Source organism: Argopecten irradians, chromosome 9 (assembly GCF_041381155.1).
Source record: "Argopecten irradians isolate NY chromosome 9, Ai_NY, whole genome shotgun sequence".
NCBI lineage: Eukaryota > Metazoa > Mollusca > Bivalvia > Pectinida > Pectinidae > Argopecten > Argopecten irradians.
In genome coordinates this window covers 14,021,466-14,045,402 of record NC_091142.1, presented here as the reverse complement: position 1 = coordinate 14,045,402, position 23,937 = coordinate 14,021,466, and the positions used below count along the sequence as shown (strand labels likewise).

The 23,937-nt window shown below is 36.6% G+C and overlaps 2 protein-coding genes across 2 annotated transcripts in view; one reads left to right on the top strand and one right to left on the bottom strand.

The window, feature by feature from the left end:
- Positions 1 to 15,796, bottom strand: part of LOC138331560 (active breakpoint cluster region-related protein-like) — a 37,020-nt gene extending 21,224 nt beyond the window's left edge. The window contains exons 1-3 of the mRNA XM_069279261.1: positions 14,577 to 15,796; positions 1,009 to 1,115; positions 711 to 836 (exon numbers count right to left, since the gene is read on the bottom strand). Coding sequence (XP_069135362.1) covers positions 711 to 836; positions 1,009 to 1,115; positions 14,577 to 15,660 — 1,317 coding nt within the window. The 5' untranslated portion in view covers positions 15,661 to 15,796. The remainder of the gene's footprint in view (positions 1 to 710; positions 837 to 1,008; positions 1,116 to 14,576) is intronic.
- A 3,441-nt stretch (positions 15,797 to 19,237) lies between these two features.
- On the top strand, positions 19,238 to 23,635 carry LOC138331559 (uncharacterized). The gene is made up of 4 exons (XM_069279260.1): positions 19,238 to 19,566; positions 21,969 to 22,167; positions 22,667 to 22,859; positions 23,276 to 23,635. Exons 1-4 carry the CDS (start codon positions 19,265 to 19,267, stop codon positions 23,602 to 23,604), a joined length of 1,023 nt encoding a protein of 340 aa, XP_069135361.1. The 5' UTR covers positions 19,238 to 19,264; the 3' UTR covers positions 23,605 to 23,635.
- Positions 23,636 to 23,937: the final 302 nt, after the last annotated feature.

The window sequence follows — 23,937 nt, the reverse complement described above, 5'->3', positions numbered from 1 at the left end:
TCAAATCGTCTGATGTTTAAGTAAGAGTATTCCAAGTAAAATTTGTTAGTCTGGACTTTTTTACCTGGTAAATTATACACAGTTAATTGATGGACTCAAATCCATTCTTTAAGAATACTTCTGAGTTATGTGGTGTCTCACGCTTATGCTTGTTAGTCTGGAATCAAATCAATCACTTCTTTAAGTAGGAGTCTATTTATCGAATTCTAGTGGTTTCTCACAGTTATTCGCTTGTAGTTGGAGTCAAACCACGTATTTAGAGAAGAGTAATCTTTTGGATTAAATTGCGTTCTCACAGTTATATACTAGTCTCCATCAAATAACTTCATAAAAGAAATGGTCTAAGTTATTCCATAAAAAGTCTTTAATCTTTTTCTCTGATTTAATGATCGTCTATTTTTCATGATTCTCTGGGTTTTTCGAGTCTTGCTATTTATTTCTCTTAGATAAGAGATCAAGATACTATCTTGAAATGCTTGCTTCCTATCGTTCATAAAGCAGAGTCAAGTTTTTTGTACTGATGTTTTATATGTGTTGTACTGACGTGAGTAGCCCCATATACACCCAAAGTATTTGAATTATATTTTGTACGTGGTTTTTAGTGGGCTATCTTAATAAATAATAAAAAGTTTTTATGATGATTCTTTTGTAATGCCAAAATGGGCTTGATAACACGGATTTTTAAGCCAATGAAAATGCTTGTTACTTACACTGACAAGTTCGTCCAAACAGGACAGGTACGTCTCCTCACTTTCAAGTATTCCATTGACTAGGATTTTCCTCATATTTAGCTTCCGTGACTTTTCAGTCTCTTCTTCATGATCAACCACATCCAGCTTAAAACATGTAAATATATTTTTTTAGTAGAGTAGATTGATTCACAGTTTTGTTGTTTAGTTTATAGCCTAGAAAACAAATTCTGAAGTAATATTAGATGTTAATTAGGGAAGTTATTGTAACTAATGAAACAAAAGATACACTCACACATTTACTTGGACTTTGACCTACCTCATCATGGCTGTCACAGCTAATGGTGTCAAGGTCATCCTCCGACCTTGTCCTAGTTAGCCTTCGTCTGCTGTCTACCACATCATCATCGGACTGACCATCAATGGCTACAACAATACAAGGAGAAATAACAGTAAATAAATTGAGTATTAATCTTCCATTTTATTACTGATATTTTTTATGATTTGACTTTCAGGCATCCTAGATTTTCCAGGAGTTACTATCATTGCCATTGCAAAATTGAAGGCTGTGTATGCAACAACAGATGACACAGGTAGTCTGGCCATTTGATGAACATTGTATGATTTATAATGGTAATATGGTTGACTGTATGACTTTGGAGTAGGATTCACTCTCTACATAGCCTTCAAAGAGGCATGTGACTGGTCAGCTTTTCAAAGACTTCATTTCTCAGCCAAAATATATTAATGTACAAAATCCCATAATCACTGTCAAAATGGCTCTTCCCCCTATGGGTGGGTAATCAATGTATGGTATAAAATGTTGATGCTTTACCGGAGCACAGACAGACAATTTAAATAAGAATGCATGCAAGCATGCAACGGACGGAGAAAAATGGTCTTTAAAGTGAGGTGGTCTTTATACAGATTGTTTTGTGTATAAATTGGTCATTTGGGACCCTAAGAGAAGTGGTCTTATTCAGCAGGTGGTCACTTATATATCAATGCAGGTTTCAATGTAAGTTTATGCAATGTATTGTACTATGTGATAGGCCAGGTTTTACCTCTAGACTTATATTACAGCATGTTACATACATGCCATTTGAACATATGTCACTAAATTGAAGGGAGATATGAAGAAGTAGTAAATAAAATTTAAGGTACAAACTACAATAGAAATTGTGCAGCACTCAGATGTTATGTATAAGAACGAAATTAAAGTAAAATTCCTTTATTATGAAAAATATTACAGTAACTTTTCACGCTCATAGCACCAGATATTATCAGCAGTCTACATAATTTCTTTATTATCCCAATTTTCAACCACTTAGACCCTTTAACCTGACTGAAGACAATTAAATCAACTCATTCACAGCAGAATCACCCCTAAAATTTCAAAATGACCTGTTCCACCTTTAGGCTTAGAAGAGTTCAAATGTGTCTGCGGGGATGAAAGAGTTTAGCATATATACCTTAAAAGGTGACTGTATATGTTTTCGTTCGTCCAGCCACCATGTATAAACATACCTGACCCCCTTAGGCTGTATATAGGAAGTATCTGGTTTCTTTTTCTATGATACGAATTCTTACCTACACAATGCTATGTCTGTATAGAATGTTTGTTCTTTGGTTGAAAGAACTTCAAAACATTCAAAAAATGTGTTCTCCTCAAAATTGAGAACAATTTTTTGGACTTGGTTGAATTGGTTGACGTCCATAGTCATTTAAGGATGAGCCAGGTTTAGTAGAGAAAAGCCGGAGAACCCAGAGAGAAACCACAGACCAGCAGTCAGTACCTGGCAACAGCACCATATGGAATTCCAACTGGTGTAACCCAGAGGTGGAGGACTTATGGTAATATGTCAGGGCATCTTAACAACTCACCTACTGTGGATGGAGTACCCAGAGAAAAACCATCAACCTACAGTCAGTAACTACCCCGTGTCATTTTTGTAAACTCGCTGGTGTTACTTCCTTCTTGCAAACTTATCAAATATTCCCTGAGCTCCCATATAAAATATTAATGAAGTTAATTTAAACCTGTTTACAAGTAGAAAATGTCCCGACTCTTATTTAATTAGGTGAGATATCAATCAGCTTATATCATAGACATCATGCAGTGTACTTAAGGTTTAACAAATACACAACACCCACCTCTAGGTTTAAAGAGCCAAGGTGACAGGACACTGATAGTATGTATTGTAATGTTTACCTAAAAGATTGGCTTGCTAGATTTCTGAGAAAACCTCACCCCTATATCACTTAACAAACTGGACCTGTACCCACCTGAGAATTTCTCGTTAGGTCACCTGGACAGGATATAGGCTGATGTAATCATACAATGGGATTATCTTTCTCTCTCATCACTAAAAACGTATTTCTAACATCAGATTATGTACCTCTAACATATATCAGAAAAAATCCAGTTTTTTCATAAAATAAAGCCCTAATGAATGATTAACATTAAACAATTCAGATCATAACACATGTTGTTTTATTAATTCTGTGATATGGAGAATATTAGATCATGTGATTTATGTGATATGTCAGAAAATCTCATGGTGGTGAAATGCGTGTGAAAGGTGCAAACTCGCTCGCTGTCCGCCATCCTAATTGTGGTCAAACATCTTGTATGCCGAACCCTGTCCCTTGCTCGTAGAGTAATGCTACTTTTGTCTAGAACTGCTCAAATCGCTCTGACAGTAGTGTGTTTACCTTATTAGGTAAATTGTCTTGCCTAAAAAATAATTTTATCACCTCAACAGTGTATATGTAGTTCATTTGCATAACGTGTGTGACTTAGGCACGGATATGGGTACAGCGTACATATTGTTAATTGTATTGATCGACGATTTGTAATTACAATGGTATCAATTAAAATACTAAACATTGACGTGGAATTTGTCAATATTTTATGTCATATGTTTCATAAGAAATGTAGAACAATACATTTATGCCATATTTTGCTTCTTGGTTATATGTAAAAGAATTAGCCTGAGTGAATTGTCCCTTTAAGCCCCTCTCGATATTGTGAATTGGGTCAAACAGCTTTGTAGAGAAATACCTGGTATTGACATAAGTACAGAAATAAAGATACAAACAGTAATTTATAATAATCAAACTGTTCCTCTCTCTAGGCATGGGCAGGACATGTACACATTTCCTGAGTAAACGGAAAACTTTAGATAGTGAATTTGAAGGAGATAGAATCCGATATTATGATGTTCCTGCTACAATATGTACTAAACAGTAAAACTTGCTAATAATGAACACACAATGAATTCATGGTTATGATGAAGTGATTTTTATATTCTGTCAAAATGCAAAGTTTTTATTAAATTATAAGATGTCTGTAATATGTGTATAACAAACTATGCTTATATTACCGGTATAGCGAATTGATTTTGTTGGTCATTAGGGGTTCGTTATAAATATGTTTTACTGAATATTCAATAATATAGAACTTAGTATATATTAGATACATATATATGTTTATCCATTCGCCACTAGTCTCAAGAATATAAAAATATTACTAAAATTTGGGGAAAATCTAAAATTAAGGAACTGGCATGGGCCCAGAATAATTTTGTCTCCCTCTTTAAAGTGTCTAGGTAGGGGGAGATAATCTAGTACATATATTGCATTCTAAGTGTCTGTACTATCCTACTGGTGACCTAGTGCATAGCATCGATATTCCCCCTTTGCATATTACAAAGTTCACTCCCTTTCGCTTAGGTATCCAGTGTGACGTCATTATTTTGTGAGTCCAATCACATTGTTTTCTTCGAAAAGTATGACATGAGACACACAAAGAACTGACGACACAAACATAACTACCCACATGGACTCTCTGTAATGTTTTTTGGGCGGCGTTCACATGTCTGTCAGATATATTTCAATTTTCACCGTAGATAAAAACCGCCCCCATCCCACCCAGGTAATGTCCGTCATTCTTTATCATCCAGTATTTTCTGAGTAAAATATATTTCCTTACTTTATCAAGCTTATCATTGGGAAAACAGTCATAGCTCTTATACCTGATTTTTTGGAAATTGCTTTTCGTATTAGTAGAATACCACGTAAAGGTCAAGCAGGAAATCTCCTGTTACTTTCAGTTTTGTGTGTGTCGGTGTCAATTCAGAGAAATTCAGGATATTGAAGACATCAAAAGTTTTACTCATGGATTTGACAATTTTGTAGTGTTTAGATAAGTTTTAGATAAATAACCAAAAGGTAATGTAATTTATCAAGCAATAAAAATTAAAAAATCACATCAAAAATCATTACCAAATACGGATGTAGTATATTGTAAAAGTATAGTCATCATACAAGGTAAAAAAACCTTAAGATACTCAGTACAGCATTACAAACGCGGATATATTATATCAATCTTGGATAGCTAGCTTGAATGAAACTAAATTCTATCAAAATAATCATTAATATATAGAATGATTAACTTTTAAAAGAAATTGTTTAGATTCTGAACAAACTAGCTAACAATACTATTAAAGACTTTAAATCTTAAAGATAGCAAATCTTTTTGAATATGACAAAGTATTCCAATTGTTTAAATAAAATTTTCTATAGGAACTGACAGTCAACTTCACCAAATAACATTAATACATACTGTATTGGATCAAATTAGCGCCCAGGGCTTTTCAAATTTTGAAATAAATGAAAGGGTACTTAATAAGACAAAATTATTGTGACTTATACAGTTTTGATAGTTTTGGTCTTTATTTATGCCTAGGCAATTGAAATTGAGGCCTCAAAATGGGAAGGGGCACTTATAGGGACATGGGCAATTAATGGTTCAAATACGGTATATCATATATACTTGTTCTTAGTCAGTGACTTCATATTACAGTATTTCTGAGTCAATAACTCTTTCCTCAAAGTAAAAATGTGTAGTCATTCAAATTGATTAGCTTCCTGGTTTGTCTTTTAATCTGCTCAATAAACATCCTGTACATTGTGCAAACATCAGTATATTATTACAACATTCTCCTAACGTTTACTCATTTACCCTAAAATTCATAATGAACTGTTCCAACTTTAAAATGGAAGAGTTCAAAAGTGTCTCGTAGGGGTGAATGAGTTATAATTTACCATGATAAGAAGTTGCAGTATCATTTTTGCACATATTTGATAAAATGAGATTACTTCAAAACATAGGGCCACTATCTGTTGGAAATATACACGTCAAATTCTTAGAAAGTCAAATCGGTCTGATTTTAAAATGTTCAAAATACACAATGAAATAATCACATAACAGTCCAATTAGTATGATATATTTTATGCCTGTATGACTTGATTATTCAAAAAATAAATTCTATTCTGTAAATTCTTGATTTATGTAATTATTTTAAATCTTTAATTTACTTTTCCATGTATTTATCTAATATAACTTAAGTGTATTATTCTAATATAGAAATTATTTAAGAAAGGTATAACAGAATTTTCTTTTGAGGAAAATAAACTTTAAAAATACAAGTAATTAAAGGCAATAGATTCCATTTTGGTTGAAACATTGACAGATGGTATTGATAAGATAGTTATTTATATATACAATCATGTATATATATATATAGGTATCGGTATACATGTATTGGTCAATATTTATAATGTATCTGACCAAAAGTGTCAAGGCCAAAGATCCACCAGACATAAATTATGAATCAGCATGTATATATAGATAGTATCTTAGATGTTCAAAGGTCATTCGATCGGATTCGATCGGATCATCTAGTCTATTTCCATACTGTACATATACAGAATATATGGATGACTTGTGGTGATTCCATTTTGGTGATCATGACCCTCCAGGACACTGACCCCGTGTGGGGTTACATAACGTGATGATAAATCTATAATTTTACACCTTGTTACAACCAGGTGCTAGCTATAGATCGTTATATACCATACCTGTGGGTATATTAGTAAGGACCATCTGTGAAGTGGTCAGTCCTCTGCGAGTGTGTAAAATATAAGATCCATGTAGTCGATGAAGTTCGTACATTTTAACTTAATATCAAACACAAAGTGAAATCATCAAAAATTTCCACATGACAATTTCTTCACAGTATGATCAGATATAAATATAATTATCCAAAAATTCTGTGATGACAGTTCCTTCACAATCTGAGCAAAGCATTCTCATCAGAAAATAAGTCACAACAATTTCTTCAAAATCTGATATAAACAAAATCATCGAAAATTTCCTCCATGACAACTTTTCCACAATCTGATATATGAAATCAACAAAGATCCAGAGATCTATTTCCTTTTCAATTTACGGCGTTAACAGCTTTTAACACTGTTCAGATACCAGGTTTAACTTCCATTTAACTATCAACACACTATATGTTGATGTTTACAAATGAAATATTAAAACGCCCTAGGCGTGTTTTTTGGGATAGTCTGAGACATAATCAGTGAGAGTGGATACCTGCACTCGTCAGTAAGAACAGGTATTACTCATCTTGAACCTACCTAAGTTTTTACCTATGATGTAGATAGGTATTTTTATAACACCTGTACCAGTCTACCTGTAATAACTCCAATATACACCCAATTTCTCTTTCTAATTTACATATAATATACCGGATTTAATCGTCCCACCTGTAACCGATAGCCTAACAAATGACTGTAATTGAGTAAAACTGCATTTCAAGAGATAACATGTACAATACAAATACCAGTAGTATTATGTATCCAGGTTAAGTTTTTTATGTTAAAATTTCTTACTCGTTTTACTATAAAGACGTACATTTAGTCACAGTGGTGATGTCATAGCTCAGTTAAAAACTACATCATGATCGTACGATTGATCCTATGACTGATTCCATTTAAGCACCAAACGATAGTTTTGTTTTTAGAGGATTTTAAGGTAAATAAAACATGACATATCTGTGCTATTTTTAGTACGATTGATCATATAATTGATTCCATTTAAGCACCAAACGATAGTTTTGTTTTTAGAGGATTTTAAGGTAAATAAAACATGACATATCTGTGCTATACATGTATTTAGTATTCTAGATTCTAAAATTGAATTTAGATTTTCTAATTAGAGAAAAGTATAATCAAATCATCAATTAATCTACACACACATTTCTTATAATAATTGAGAAAAATTTAAATCAATAAGCGTGACTTCAAATTATTTCCTGTTTCCAAAGTAAGGTCAAAGTTCATAGGTCACTAGGTCAAGGTCAGCAGTTACAATGAATGAAATGGTAGATTTACAGGTGAATTACTATTTCCTTTACATTAAGGTGATGTACATCTACAAATAAACATACAAAGTGAATGATCCCGACACAATTAATGCACACACACATATATATATTATACAGAAGAACCATTATAGTACATGCATGCAGTGAAATAAAAATAAACTACACTTTAACGTAAAAGTCAAGCAGAGCTCAAAATTGTGTGAGGGTGGTCTTGTTGATAGCTAGTAATCCATTACTTATAAAGGGATATACAGAATAGTCCAATGTTTTGGGGGTTTTTCAAGGGGAGGGGGGTATTTTAATTTTTCACAAATGCTTTTTGCATTGTAGAAATGATGATCTGAACATCTTCAATAAGTTCATGCATACTGCAACAATGTCAATCAAATACAGTGAAACCTGCCTTAATGACCACCTCTGAATAAAGAACACCTACTTTTCAGACCACTTTCTCAGTGTCCCAATTGCAAATGGCTATTTATTACAATATTTGACATATGTAAAGACCACTTTTCCCTTTATAGACAGGTTTTTGGCTGTAAGTACATTCAAAACATTAAATTACAGTTTCTCTACTAAGAGATGTAGAGGTACATACATAAATAAAAGCACTGTTTAAAATTGAAGTTGATAAGTCGACCAATTCAAGTGTTTAATTGGGTCAAACTTTATATCGGAAACTGACTAATGCTGACACGTAGAGTACTATAATACTATAGGTCTTTGTAAGTACTACAAGTCTACGTCTGTTTACGTGGCCCGGTATATAGGACTTCAATAACTGGCCGAGTGCAGTCCATGGTCAAATCGATGAGTAATGTATATTTCTGATAACACAAGTGGACACAGCTATTTACAAACACTAGTAATAACTCATATACCTTGAGAGTCTGAATCACATTCATATTCATGCATAGAACGAATATACGTACCCGGCCTACTAAGCTTATACCTTTCGGCCAGGTAGGAATTGGTCCCTATGTGTCGTAGTGGAGCACTGCCTCCGAAAATCACTCGGGCACAGTTTTCTATACTTTTTTGTAGGTTTCCAATTATTTTATGTGTATACATGCATTTACATATTATTTCTGTCGGGAACAAATATAACTACCATTCTTAGTATCTACCGTACCGCTCACAAGACGTCAAATTCACAATTTGTTGACTTGCCGTATAAATTCGTTTCAGAAAGACCTTCATGTGTATTATGTAAAAAATAATGCCTCGATGAGAATTTTATATTTTATGCGGTTCAGTTTTATTCCCTAGTAGGTAAGCGATATCAAACAAGTACGATAAAATGCAAAGAAACGTTTTATAATAGTTTGCATAATCATTACTTTGCTCCATTAGCAGTAATAGGCACCAATTGTAGCTCTAAAGACGACACCATTTTCTGTCTGAAAGTCTTTTGAGCTACAATATTGCAGCTAATTAATGCATAGCTATAGCCAGATGGTCTCTCGTCCATTTCTTAGTAACTTATAAATAATTACAAATACTGTCAAACCTAACGTTAACTGCATGAAGTCAGCGTGCTGCAGAGTTGTAAGTTAATAAGCAAGGTGATCAATGAATCAATTCAAATGTTCTTGAAAAAGGGCAGGGAAAAGTTTGGCTAGGATCATCAAAAAACTATACCGGGGTAAATATGTGAGGTTTTAAGTTATTTGTAAAGAAATTGAGTTAATTGATCATGATGAGAGCCGATTATTGTTATCAGATTTTGTATTATACCCACACAATAAAGCATTCAAAATTGTCGTCGAACATTAAAGATTGCTCATCCAAACAACAAGTTTTACAATTTTTGTTTGACATTGTCACCCTCAAGCAAATTATTACTGATGAAGATATGAAATAACAAGTATTACCTTTAATCACAATTTGGGTACATGTAACACATGCACTTGAAAATACTTTTTTTTTATATTGCACTGATAAACAATCCCTTCCTGTTGTTAAAATATGAGAACCTCTGATTTAAGTCAGATGATCCTGACAAGGCATAAATACAATTCTTTTCCTTGCACGTTAATTTAATAATATTTCCTTTTTCAGTGATTTTTTTGGTACATTTGTGGCCAAAATAGGTCCCTTCCCCTAAAGAATTCTTTTCTGTTTTCCCAATTTTACGTAAATATTTTTTCAAGCAAAGAAACTCCCTTTAAAAAATTAAAATATACCGGGGGTACATGTTTCAAGAAATATGTAATGTATTGTTTTCCTGATTGAAAAGGTACAGGCCCCTGAAATTATTGAGTAAGAAAATCACTGTTTTTCCAACATGAGAGATCGACCCATGCCATATATACATGTACATGTGTATATACTACTTGTCCATCGCATATATCCAGTCCCTAATACTCCCCTACTCCAATTTCCATCCCTACTGACCCCCACATTACGATCATATATACACACCAGCTATAATTACACATACCTAATTTATTGTATAAATTCACAACGTTAATTGGACAACTTATAAGGCAATAATCACAAAGGAAAGAAGAACTCCAATAAGATTTCATACTCTAAAACAGAAGAATTGGATATACAGTACATATTTACCATCAAACCTGTCTATAAATTTTAAGACCACCCAAGGGACATAGGATAACTTTATACACAGGTTGAATTGTATTGAAATTGGTCATTTAGAACCCTAGAAAAGTGGTCTTATTGATTAAGCAGGTGGTCTTTATACAGAGGTGGTTGCTATGGCATGTTTTACTTCATATCTATATTATTTTCATGTTTTCTTAATAAGTTATAACCAAACTACTCCAAAATAATACCCACTTTAAATGCTTTATAATTTAGTTCCACGTGTGTTTATCATTGGGTTGATTACAGCTATTATAACAAACCAGGTGCTCACCACTACGTTCATAATGTATATTTAATGCAGAATTATATATATCTCCCCCTTGCTCTTTGAGACCAGCTGGTAGTTACAATGCATTTCTAGAGATGTCTATTGCACTGGAATGGGTTACCATGCCTAGTATAACATATACATTTAAAGGTTTTTCAGAAAAATTCTTGGTAATTTGCACAAATTTAGTAAACTAAAATAGACTTCGGGAGTCCATGTCACTTAATCAGTTTCTCTCTCTGTTTAGTCCCTCTCTGTTCTTTTTTAAGCCCACAATGAGGAAACATCAGGGGTAATACTAGAGGTCTGATCAATGAGACTACCAAAATATTAGAGGACCACCCAGATTGTCTAATTTTTAACAAGTTAATATCGGTGGTCCTGTTGACCACGTCGACGTCATATTAGATAAATTAGTATATCACGAAGTCAGCAGATTTGCAAGCGTATGCAACACTTTTCGATTATACAATGGTCATATATATATATATATTGCACCAGTCATACACATGCTTATAATTGCATGCAAGTGATTGAAATATTTGTGCATATAATTATACACACTATATATGCCACTGCATTATATGACGTATTCAATAATCATAAAAGAGTCAATTTAATTAATTATGGGTAACTACAAGCACATTTCAAACTGACACAATAGGGGTTAACTTGGTTTTTTTAATACCCAATCAGTAAGCTCAATGAATAAGCTTGAGTTGTAAACATATGTGTATAAGAATTGGAAGCCTTTGCTTACAGCTTGAGAACATTTGTCATTTTCATGAATCAGCATATACATCTGATATATATGTGTGTATGTATAACATATTAATATGTACATATAAGGTTAAAGGTATACACTTGTATGTGTTAGCCTGCTCCAAGCATATGACATAAAACAAATGATCATAGCACACATCTTAAAAAATCTGCAAACTTGTAGCAAATTGGTATTACCAGGTAAGGAAGATAAGCAGGGATGTATGTATGGGCATTGGGCAGGAGTTCTAGAGGCAGAGGACAGGACAGAACAGAAGAGGCAGGACGACTGGGGCAAGAGGGGCACAGGGTGGGCAGGGTTACTGGGGCAGGAGGGGCACGGGGTGGGCAGGGTTACTGGGGCAGGAGGGGCACGGGGTGGGCAGGGTTACTGGGGCAGGAGCAGCAGGAGGTAGGCAGGAAAAACTGGGGCAGAAGAGGCACAGGGTGGGCAGGATGACTAGGGTAGGAGGGGCACTGGGTGGGCAGGATGACTGGGGCTGGAGGGGCACTGGGTGGGCAGGATGACTGGGGCAGGAGGGCACAGGGTGGGCTGGTTGACTTGGGCAGGAGGGCACAGGGTGGGCAGGATGACTGGGGCAGGAGCTAGGGGCACTGGGTGGGCAGGATGACTGGGGCTGGAGGGGCAAATGGAAGGCAGGATGACTGGGGTAGTACAGGTGCTAGGTGGGCAGGGTTACTGGGACTGGAGGGGCACTGGGTGGGCAGGATGACTGGGGCAGGAGGAGCATAGGGTGGGTCGGTTGACTAGGGCAGGAGGGCACAGGGTGGGCAGGATGACTGGGGCAGGAGGGGCACTGGGTGGGCAGGATGACTAGGGCAGGAGGGGCACTGGGTGGGCAGGATGACTGGGGCTGGAGGGGCAAATGGAGAGCAGGATGACTGGGGTAGTACAGGTACTGGGTGGGCAGGGTGACTGGGGCTGGAGGGGCATGGGGTGGGCAGGATGACTGGGGTAGGACGGCAGGGGGTGGGCAGGAGGGGCAGGGGGTGGGCAGAGGGTGGGCAGGAGGGGCAGGGGGTGGGCAGGAAAATTGGGACAGGAGGATCACGTGGTGGGCAGGATGACCAGGACAGGAGGGGCACGGGGTGGGCAGAAGGGGCAATGGGTGGGCAGAACGACTGGGACAGGAGGGGCATGGGATGGGCAGAAGGGGCAAGAGGTGGGTAGAAGGACTTTGACAGGAGGGGCACAGGGAGGGCAGGATGACTGGGGCAGGAGTGACAAAGGTTTGGCAGGATGACTTGGGCAGAGGTTGAGCAGGAGGGGCAGGGGATGGGCTGAGGGTGACTGAGGCAAGAAGGGCACAGGGTAGCCAGGGTGACTGGGTCAGGAGGAGCATAGGGTATCCAGGGTGGCTAGGGCAGAAGAGACATGGGGTGGGCAGGATGACTTGGCCAGGAGGGGCACAGGGTGGGCAGGGTGACTGGGGCAGAAGAGACATCAGGATGACTTGGCCAGGAGGGGCACAGGGTGGGCAGGGTGACTGGGGCAGGAGGGACACAAGGTTGGCAGGATGACTTAGGCAAGAGGGACATGGGGTAGGCAGAGTGTCAGGGGCAGAAAGGGCACTGGGAAAGGAACTAGGGTACAGGTGAGCATGACTAGGGGAAAAAAGGAGCACATGTAGTCATATACATATATATAGGTACCGGTGATCAGGGTGCAAAAAAGGGGTACCATATGTTGATAAAAAAGTTGAGCAAGAGGGGAAGGTGTCAACAGGTCGTGACCTGTAAGTATTTCTTTCAAAATTATATGTGTACTATCGTATATATATAGTGTGATAAAAAATTAATATTCTGCAGCATGCATTTACATGTATCATATGTTGATTTAAGATATTGTAATAATGTTTCTGTTTATTTACATCTGGATTATATTGGGAAGAGATTTTTTTCTGTACAATGAATGGCAATAATATAATTAAGCTAAAAGTAAGCTATCTTTTATATAACTTCAATAAACATGTATATTTTATTGTGCATACCTATTCAATAGTAATTTGTATGTGTCGTAATAAATTCACTGGAATCTGTTTATAGTTGTGTTTTATTTACATTTAGTTACCCAGTATGTCACATATTGATCCTGCGGAGTACCACAGCTGTGGCGATAACAACTTGTGTATGGTATGTACCATATGTGTACATATAAATATATAGATTTTACTTAGCATTGCACTGGTAGTGGTATCAAGATTTGTTTCCAAGATTAATACATGATTTATATATACATATAAATTATATGCTGTCAAACCTGCCTTACTCAGTATAATAAAATAAAGACAACCTGCTTACATTTTTTTGAAAGACCACTTTTCAGGGTCCCAAACAGTCAACTTCAACACAAAAAAGCTAAATATAGAAACAGAACTCTGAATATATCTACGGTATATGAATTTCTAATCTTCTAAAACACATAAGTTGCATTATTATTTATTGATGGTAATTTTTGTACATATATATGTACAGAGCTTACTGTTAGAATTAGTAAATCATAGCTGCGATGACGTAGCTCTGACAATGGACGGAAGATTTCTAACAGATGGTCGCGAATCGTGGAACAGAGTGAAGGCAGGATATGCAATATTTGTTCTAAGTAAATCAATGATCGACTTTGTAGAAATAAAGGCATGCAAGCAGGATTTTCAATCACATGTACCTTGCTAAGTTACTATTGTACATGTGATGCAATCTATCACAAATTTTATAATTAGGTCAATAAAAAATTTCACTATACATATGTCCTTTGAACTAAATGCAAACTGAAAATATGAAAACCTAAGTTAGTTGTGGTCTCTTTATGCCTGGGCAATTGAAATCAAGGCCTCAAAAATGCGGAGGGCGCTTATAGGCACATGGGCGCTTATTGGTTCGAATACGGTATATATATTAATGTGTGATTGTCACCAAGAGTCCCTGATTGTGAATTGCAAAAATGAATATAGCAGCTTAAAATGAAAAAACAAAATGAACACTTACAAGTAATGGAGATTTTCTTTCTGTGAGTTAATGCATCAGGAACGGCTAGTGTGTTGTCAGGGTCGACTCCAGCATCTACTTGGTCCGACTCTTTCCTATCTTTCTTTTCCGACAGCTTCGGAACATCCCCAGCATCCCTTGTCCTATCCCTAACATCCTCATTCTCCGAATCTGAACTATCATCTGACACTTTAATTCTATGATCTTGAGTCAATAAAACATTTAGAGACAAATTTAAATTTGATTTCTTTTTCTTATCCGGAGTACTAGTACTAGTTTGAAAATTAGGAAGTTCTTTTATTCGTTTTACAACACCCTGAAATAATTTATCTGTACCAGTGTCCAAGCTTTCTTCCTCTTTGCTATGGCGACTAATTATTTCCCCATTGCTTTTACTGTCAACTATGTCATCCGACTCAACATCGGATATTTTTCTAAAACTTGTACCAAGCACATTTTGGCTATCAGAATCATTGCCTGAACTCCTAGATATTTTTCCTATCTTCTTCATATCGTCGTCCCCAGAATTACCGCCAAACTCCTGTGGTGCATACACAACTTTATGTTCAGAATTGCCTGTGTCAGCTGGAGATGTGACTGTAATATGTTCGATTGGCTTAGTTTCAGTTTCATTTCCTGATCTATACAAATTTGCTGAAACGGGAGATGGATTGTTCACAGATTCAATGTCATTGGGAGACACCCGGTCTTCAGCATTTAGACCCAAATTGGTCTCAATAGGTTTCCTGTACCTTAACGACGAGGTCAATTCCGGCTCATTCTCACTTTTCTGTGGAAATGGGTCGTTGTCTGTACTTGGACTTTTTGACACTGGAGGTGGTTTTGGTCGTGATAGCCGAGGTCTGCTGATAGGTCTTGGTCGCGTGGGGGGAGGAGCCTTCGAGTGCTCTGTAGATCCACTAACACCTTCGACAGTCTTACACGATATCTTCCTCTCAACTGATTTTACACGATCTGATACTGACTGTCGACTGCTACCGTAATATTCAGTGTCATCTTCACCACCACATGTTACACTAGTCCGTATAATCAGACGAGTTCTGATGAGGAACAAACACACCATCTGCTGAGCTGTCAATGTTTACATGTTCAGATTCCTCTGTTGCTAGATTACCAGACATGACCACTTTAGGATTTCCTGTAAAATTCTTATCGCTTAAATTCCCAGCCAATGAATTTACCTGTGTAGTATCTTCTGTTTCATCATCACTTGATGATCCACTGTCTTTTTGTATACCTGACAAGTTGTCCAGCCATGTGCATGAAAAGTCAGCACCCACCTTTCTACCTGTCCGTATTTGACCCCTGGGGAGCAGCCCGTGGGCCTTAGGACTCTGCCCTCCCGCCGGGTGCTCACCTACAACATTGATCTTAGTGACAGCTTGACCCACTGGAGTGTGGTCAACTCCCTCCCGACTGTAATGTCCAGTCTTTGCGGTCACTTCATCTTTACCTGATGAGCCAACATGTATTTTTGTGACACCTGTTGATATTATGGCTTCCGTATTTTCATTCTCGATATCTTGCCCTGTACGAACACGTACAATGTTAGATAAGAACTCCTGCATAAATTCTGCTTGTTCCAACTGACTTTTAAGATCGATCACTTTTAATCTGGCTGATTCGTGTAACTGTCGTAGATCAGGTAGCGATACATTCCGCGATGAAAATTTATCTAACTTCAATAAGTCCGGTTGATCAACGACCGGAAATTTTTTCTTCCACTCGGCAGCAAAGAATGCTACCACGTCCATATCTATTTCCTGAGTTAATTTACCACTCATACTGCAAAATATAATACACAACTCTAATTAAAACTTTACATCCAAGTTGCAGGCTTCCATTTCCTTATAGCACGCTGGATTTCACAACCGTGCGAGCTCGCTTCCGGGGTTGGTGTGTGCCGCCATGATTGTTGACAAAACTAAGGTCGCAAAACTAACTAGGCTATGTAGACTGACACATGTGTCCTAAATGACGTCACAACATTTTGACGGGACAACCCCGTGACGAGTTTTTTAATAGGCCAGTCGCACCCATATCGTGATGTTGTATATGACATATTTATAAAAGCTAACTATCATATTTAATGTAAATGTATCTATTGAATTTAAAAGACTAAAAAAAAATAATAATAATAACGTGGGCACACATTATTTAAAATTTCATAAAAAATTGACTTCATCCCATTTTTACTTACGTCAAACTTTTTATTCAGATATTAAAATACGTTTATTCTAGACCTAATCTACGTTCAAAGTATACGCGAACAGAATCTGCTACTTATTATTCAATTATCATTTTTCAACATTGCACCAAATCTTATTTAAAAATAAAACACAAGCAAAAAAATCAGGCACATTTTGTACTTTTTTTTACCGTACCGCCAATTAAATAAAAGTATTTTCACTTCATAAGTTCAGACAAATTCCTTGATAACATGTCCTTTCTACAAATGATGGAATTTTAGAAAACTCCTGTGAGAAAAATAGAGACGTGGGTAATTAGCTTCTGGTGAGCTTCTGGCGACAAAACTGTAACAATCTATGTAAAGGAGCATGGTAATTAAGCAACAATAATCCATTAGATTTCAGTTTTTCCAATGGTAACTCAGTGAAAAATTTAAAGCTCGAAAATGTGTCAATAAAATGTTTTCCAAAAATGGACATTGCACATTGATTTCAAACAGCTAAAACAAAAGATAATATAAATCGAAAATAAAAGGGGGCCAATAATAGTTTAGTTTAAACATATTTTATTGGAACAAAAGGATTGGGCACAAGTTATTTCAACTTATATCAAGCGTATAATAGTTCCTTGGAGAACCCCAGCTAAAAATTGACCTGAATGAGATGAAGAATTATAATTATAATAGATTTACGACATCGTACAGAAATAATCTCCAGACTATTGATTAGGTTTTTTTTTTATTACGAAAATGCTTAGAACGTCACGTATCTTTAATTATATTCATACTTTCTTCACGCACATCTAAATATATCAATTATAATAAACACGTTAATAATGGAATAATTTATGCCATATTCAGTACCCTGCAATGACCATAATTTGACTTTAAAGCGACAATTCGGTCAAAGAGTACATTAAAACTTGCACAAACGGAAACAAACCAGTTCTAATGGAAATTAGACTATAGTCAGTTTTACTGTGATATGCCAGAAATGTGTTCAATCGCCATTACACATAGCCTTATATGCCGCACCTTGACCCTTGTCTGTGTAATAAAGATTTTTTTGTCTAGAACTACTCAAAACACTCTTACAGTTGTGTTAACATTATAAGATGCATGTTCTTTACTAAAAATAATTTCATCAACTCCTCAGTATTTATGTATTGCATTTGTTTAACGTGCGTGACTTTGACTCGGGTAAAGGTACAGCGTACATGTTGTTCCTGCTTAATCGTATTGATCAACGATTTGGAATTTCAATGGTATTAATCAAAATACTTAACAATGTTGTGGAATATGTCACTATTTCTTGTCGTATGTTTCGTATAAATGTCGAACAATATATTTATGTCATATTTTGCTTCGCGGTTATGTAATGAATAAGCCTCACTGAATTGTCCCTTTAACATTGTATAAACAAACACAAATAAGGGTAAGACAGAAATTATTTCAAATTATATGCTATTATATATATTTTTTTAAAGATGCTCAACCGCCGACGAATTATTGTTGATTTTTACATATTAACAGGAACAGATGAATAAGCAATTTTGTTTAGTGACAAAAGTTACTAATTTTACACTATTACAATCGTTGATATGTTTGACCTTCTTATTTTACCTCAATTTTAAAACGTTCAAAATAATTTATTGCGTCCCGAAAAAACTCCCTTGCACTTTGGCCTATATAGAACGAAGTAGGCTAATGATTGCACACCAAAAACAAGTTATTTTATATGTATGTTTGCATTAAAATAAGGCATATATACATGATTAGACATCACTTATTGTTCAAATGACGAGTACCGTTTTATAAATGCTCTGTTGGCGTTGGAGCATCTTAGTTAGTCCGCTAAACCTGCCTATATTATTAGGCTTTTTATTTTTTTTTTATTTTTGCCTAATATATATTAGGCAAAAAAAAAATTAAAAAATTTTTTAAAAAAGGCCTAATAATATAGGCAGGTTTAGCGGACTACATCTTAGTCACTTACAAATTCGAAGAAAACTGGACAAAAATCATCGCTCCACAGTCAGTGACTGTAGCCATGTCAATTTGTAAAATCGATTTTTAAGGACATTTTTTTTTCAATTTCCAGATATTTAGAGTATGTATCCATAAAAATCGAAATGGCCAAACAAATTTTCAAAGGTTTACAACATACATTTAGGAAATCAGGAGAGCGCATCTATTCTACCATCTTAATTATTATAATTAATCTATTTATCTTAATATATTATTTCTTACTCAATTAATCATTTAACGTTAATCATCTTCATATTGGATCGTTGAGTAAAAACAGGGTTTAACATAGTATTCTCCATTTTTTTCGCAATGGGTCGCTAGCTACAGAGATTTATATAGTATTTAAATCTCTGCTAGCTAGTAGCTAGCTATCTTGTCTACAGAAGGCTCTAGCGTTTGTGGAAATAATCATTCCAGAGTTGCCTCCCTTAGACTGTAATCGAATTTGAAAATGTCCGCTGTCACGTTATATCGGAGATCACGGATGGGAGTGATGAGGCTGTTACCAGTCATACTAAGGACACTATCGAAACGTGCGCAATATTCTACACAGGGAGCGATTATATCGAATCCCCGGGGACGTTCGAGACAGATCCGGATCGGAGATATGGACATAGTTCCGTGGACAACAGCGGGAATGGAATCGTGTGTTGTTGTCAGCCTCAGCATCGGACAGAGTAAAAAGCTCCACCTGGCGTTTGATATGGGTTACGCTTGTCAACAGAGTGTCAAATGCAACCACGTGTTCATCAGGTGAATATCTACATTATAATATTCTTATTTATAATTATGGACAATGTTAGTGTTCAGGAATAATAACGTGTGGACTCGTCTGTTTGTTAGAGTGATCTCCCTTTAACCGATACCTTGCAAGAGTTCTTGGTCTAACTGTCACGTATTAAAATTTCGATCAATTCTTTACTTCTTGCATAGGTCTCAGAAACTCCCCTACATTGTATTCCACCTTTGAATAGTTACAGAGTTACCTCCCATGTGGGTAAGTATCCATTGTGACGTCATTATATTGTGAGCGAAATTCACGTCGTGAGAAAATTCTCTGAAAATTATAACGTTACGCGCGCTCGCAAACACATGACGTTACAACCAATACCTACCACAAGGGTAGATAACTCTGTATTATGCAAAAACATAATAATATCTTTTAGAGCTAGACATCAGTTTTTTCAAACTAGTATTATACCTGGGTGCTCTTCAGATCTCGTACAACATTCTTATTAATTAAAGCTTTCTGCCCATGCATTGATGAGTCGGCGGTGGGCCAGGTAACCTGCAGGATTGTCTACTGGATCAATTTCAATCTGTCTCAACAACTTTGCCAGACATGTCATGATGTGTCGCATTTTTCTCATAGGGCAGCTGATCAATAGACACTCTTTATACGACCAGAGAAAGACACACACTTTCGACCTGTCAAGTCTTCCAACCAGTAACCCGGATCTACAGCTTGATAAACCAAATGTTCTTGACTTTCGACTGAGCTGAATGAGTCAGCTAAGTGACAGACACATGCAATGTACTTGTGTTCTTGTAAACCAAACCGATCCGCTCCTTTTTACAGTACCATCGGTACCGGTGCCATCAAAGAGACTAGTAGGTTGGCAGTTTTCCGTCTTTGTAATCTTGTAGTATTTGTCTTCTTCTCGTTTCTGCATATCACAGGACGTTACTTATTGTCTGTTTGGTTGCACATTCTGTAGATACAATAAGTTTTGAAATAACAAATACTGACGGATTATATCTACATACTTCTTCAGCCTTGTTCTCTGTGTAACGGGAGAGGAGAACATGCAGCGACCATACCGCGGATCGAACCTGGGATCTCCGAACACTAACCAGATGCTACCTGGTCACCGATGATCGGTCAAGTCCAGCCCCTCTACAAATCTCCATCCGTTTTAAATGTATTCGCTCCTGAAGACATATGAGATTCTGATACCACCACTGTGCGTATTTATTTGTGCGCATGTACATGAGAAGTGAAACCCAGGACCTCCGACCAATAGCTCTACCGATTGAGTTAGTTGGCCACCGGTGATTGTCTTAGGCCAATCTATCTGTTCTGTTCTAGAATTGTTTTAGAATTTCAACTCAACTTCTTCATACTACATGGACTGTCTTCTGAAACCTGATTCTGATTTATGTATCCTCCAACTCAAGCATACTCCGTATTTCCGCTACAGCAGTTGGTGAAGACAATCCTTTGGCACATCGAAACTTTTGCATTGCTATCCCACCCTAAAACAGTGGATTGTTGGATTTGTTTGCCATCCTATACATTCACTCCGACATTTTGGATCCCATAACAAATGCCGTTTGTAGCAATCCCGATACAAGTCCCTATCCTCACTCCGTATTGGGTCTGCATGACAAAATCCCATTACAGGTCACATTGTTGCATTTCAGTCTGTTCAGTCGAGTCTTGAAGATAGCCGACATTGCTCTCAGAACATCCTGGATCATGTCGTATCTTAAGTCTTTCTGTACCATATTGAAAAAAAGATAAACATAATACTTTCATGTAGATACGTATGCTGTGGCGAATTATAGTTTTTAGCTAAGTGCAGGAATTATCACCAGAACGCGACCCCTTATTATGGGATGTTGTCAGATTCGCATGAAACTTTGACCACATTGTGTTAGTGTCTGTTTTAGGTCTTTAAGACGTCTTTACCGACTGATGTCTGTTAATGGTGGGATTCGTTTGTAACTGTATCCCACTTTTTTCAAGAATGTGATGCTTGGTAACATGCAGTGCTTCGTCTTGCGAGACATGACTGTGTTTTGTTCTTGTCCCCGATAAAACGGACTGGTCTTTTCTTTTTCACTGTCAGCAAACGGGTCTACAGATCAAGCTCTTTCACTGTCGTATATATTATTATAAATGTGCTTGGCATCCTAGGCAATGAACAACTTAATGTCATTGAATGACAGTCTCCTATATTGAAGTGCCCTTAACGCATGTTGGAGGGATGTGTATATGGAAACCACAGTACATTCGTACCATGTTCCTTTGTGAAAACGACAACTTTTGTCTACCTCCCTAATTATGCGTACTACCAGAGTTTGATTATTCTGTGCTGAAACATGGAAGTTTATCATTTTCTAGAGTGTATATATCTTTATATCTGTTTCAGTCACGGTCACATGGACCACTGCTCCGCAATGCACCAACATGCCAGTAAACGCTCGCTCATGCGCAATTCCCCTGCAAAATACTACCTCGGCAGCGAGCTTGTCAGACCCATGGAAACGATACAGGAAAACTTGAATCAGATATCTGAGTTCCCATTTCAGGCGGATTGGACCGTGACTAAACCGAATGATGTCATTCAGGTTTGTGAATCTGTAGATAATAGAAACAGATAATTTTGAGGATTTCCGTTTGAAGCAAATGATTTGTTGCTGGTGATGAAATTAAGATAAGGATTATATTATTTTCACTCCAAAAACTCTTGTTGGGCATTATGATGTTAACATGCTTTCTGTAAGATGTTCAGCTTGGTCAGGATTGCGTAGGCGCCGTTTAATGTGCGAGTTAATCTGTTTTAAAATAGTAACGACGTAACACGTGATGCGAAATTAAAATGTGTCTTATAGCGTGCCATTACAGTTAAATTTTATGAGGAATCTTTTGAAACGTTTTTGAATTTTGTAACATGTTTTATAATTGGTTGTATCTGCAAGCTTTATGCAATACTGTTACGTGTTTTGTGATTGGTTGTAGTTTCACAGTCTATCTACCGTAGTAATTGTGTAACGTGTCCTATGATTGGCGGTATTTATACGATTTTTGTTATTATATGTATGTAACGTGTTCTATGATTGGTTGTAGTTACCTGGTCCCTACCACGTGGTGCCATTTAAGACGTTCCATCGTGTACCAAGTATGGGATTTCTATTGTACAAGACAACGTCAGAGGTCAAGGAAGAATTCTCTAAATATAGTCGCTCGGAGTTAAAGCAAATGGAACTGCGTGGGGAACAAGTTTATAACGAAGTTGTCTCCCCTGAACTAGCATACACAGGTACTGACAGCAGAAGTAAAAAATATCTGTGTTTCAATTTACATGTATTTATTAATTATATGATTATTTCAATAATTTATGTTATGTTGACGTAATATATTTCTCTGAATGTTACGGTCGATAAATGAGTTACAATGTAATCAATGATTTAATTAATTATAATATGACGCTTTATCTATTTAGAAGGTGAATAATTTTGTCGGCATATAACAAATTTAATAATTAATCAACATACGTGTACATAGCATTAGCTTAATCTGATATGGTATTTACATGGTCCAATGTATGTATGTGTGTGTGGGTATCACCTGTCCATATGTGTGCAGTGCACCCATATGGTTTCATGACTTCATCCGTATTTGTGTACACATTTGCACTATTGTCACGTGACATCCCTGCAATGTTCTCTGTTTCAGGCGATACTACCTTTGAAGTGTTCACACCTCCTTCCATTCCTGATTTACTCAAAGTGAAGGTCTTAATCACAGAGTGTACGTATATAAATACTGTAAAGAATATAAACGAGGCTCTGACGCGAGAACGAGGCCACATCCACCTGCACGAGATCATCCGTAATCAGCACATTTTCTCTGACGTCCAGGCACTTATGCTGGTACATTTCTCCGAAAGATACAAAGCCGAAAATATTTTCCACACAATTAACAAACTGTGTCCAACAGAGCTAAAAGGAAAACTATACTCAGCTTGTGTAGACAAGGAAGAAACTCATATAGCATCTTATTAGGATCATTAAAACTTTATTTTTGTAGTTCATAGTCTTATTTATTTAATTTCTCGAAGAAACTTTCTTATGGTATGGTGTACATGCATATGTTTCGTGCGATAGTCATTAATATATCCCAGGGTTCATTGCGCTCCTTCACGCAATCATTCGCAATGGACTCTAGGAGAAATTTCATAATATACGTGGATATCTCAAACATGGTGTTGTGGTCCCTAAATGGCCGCTATGGCAACATCTCTGAGAAATTACCGACACTATTGGAAAATTATCCGAATATGATTTCAGGACATTTCTCCAAAGATGTTGCAATGGAGCCCCTACCTGTGGATAGAG

Bases quoted from the DNA above. Each gene is read 5' to 3' on its own strand.
- LOC138331559 (XM_069279260.1), top strand. From the start codon at position 19,265: ATGTCCGCTGTCACGTTATATCGGAGATCACGGATGGGAGTGATGAGG. The intron at 22,168-22,666 runs GTTTGTGAATCT...GATTGGTTGTAG, and splicing joins AACCGAATGATGTCATTCAG to TTACCTGGTCCCTACCACGT. The intron at 22,860-23,275 runs GTACTGACAGCA...TCTCTGTTTCAG, and splicing joins CCCTGAACTAGCATACACAG to GCGATACTACCTTTGAAGTG.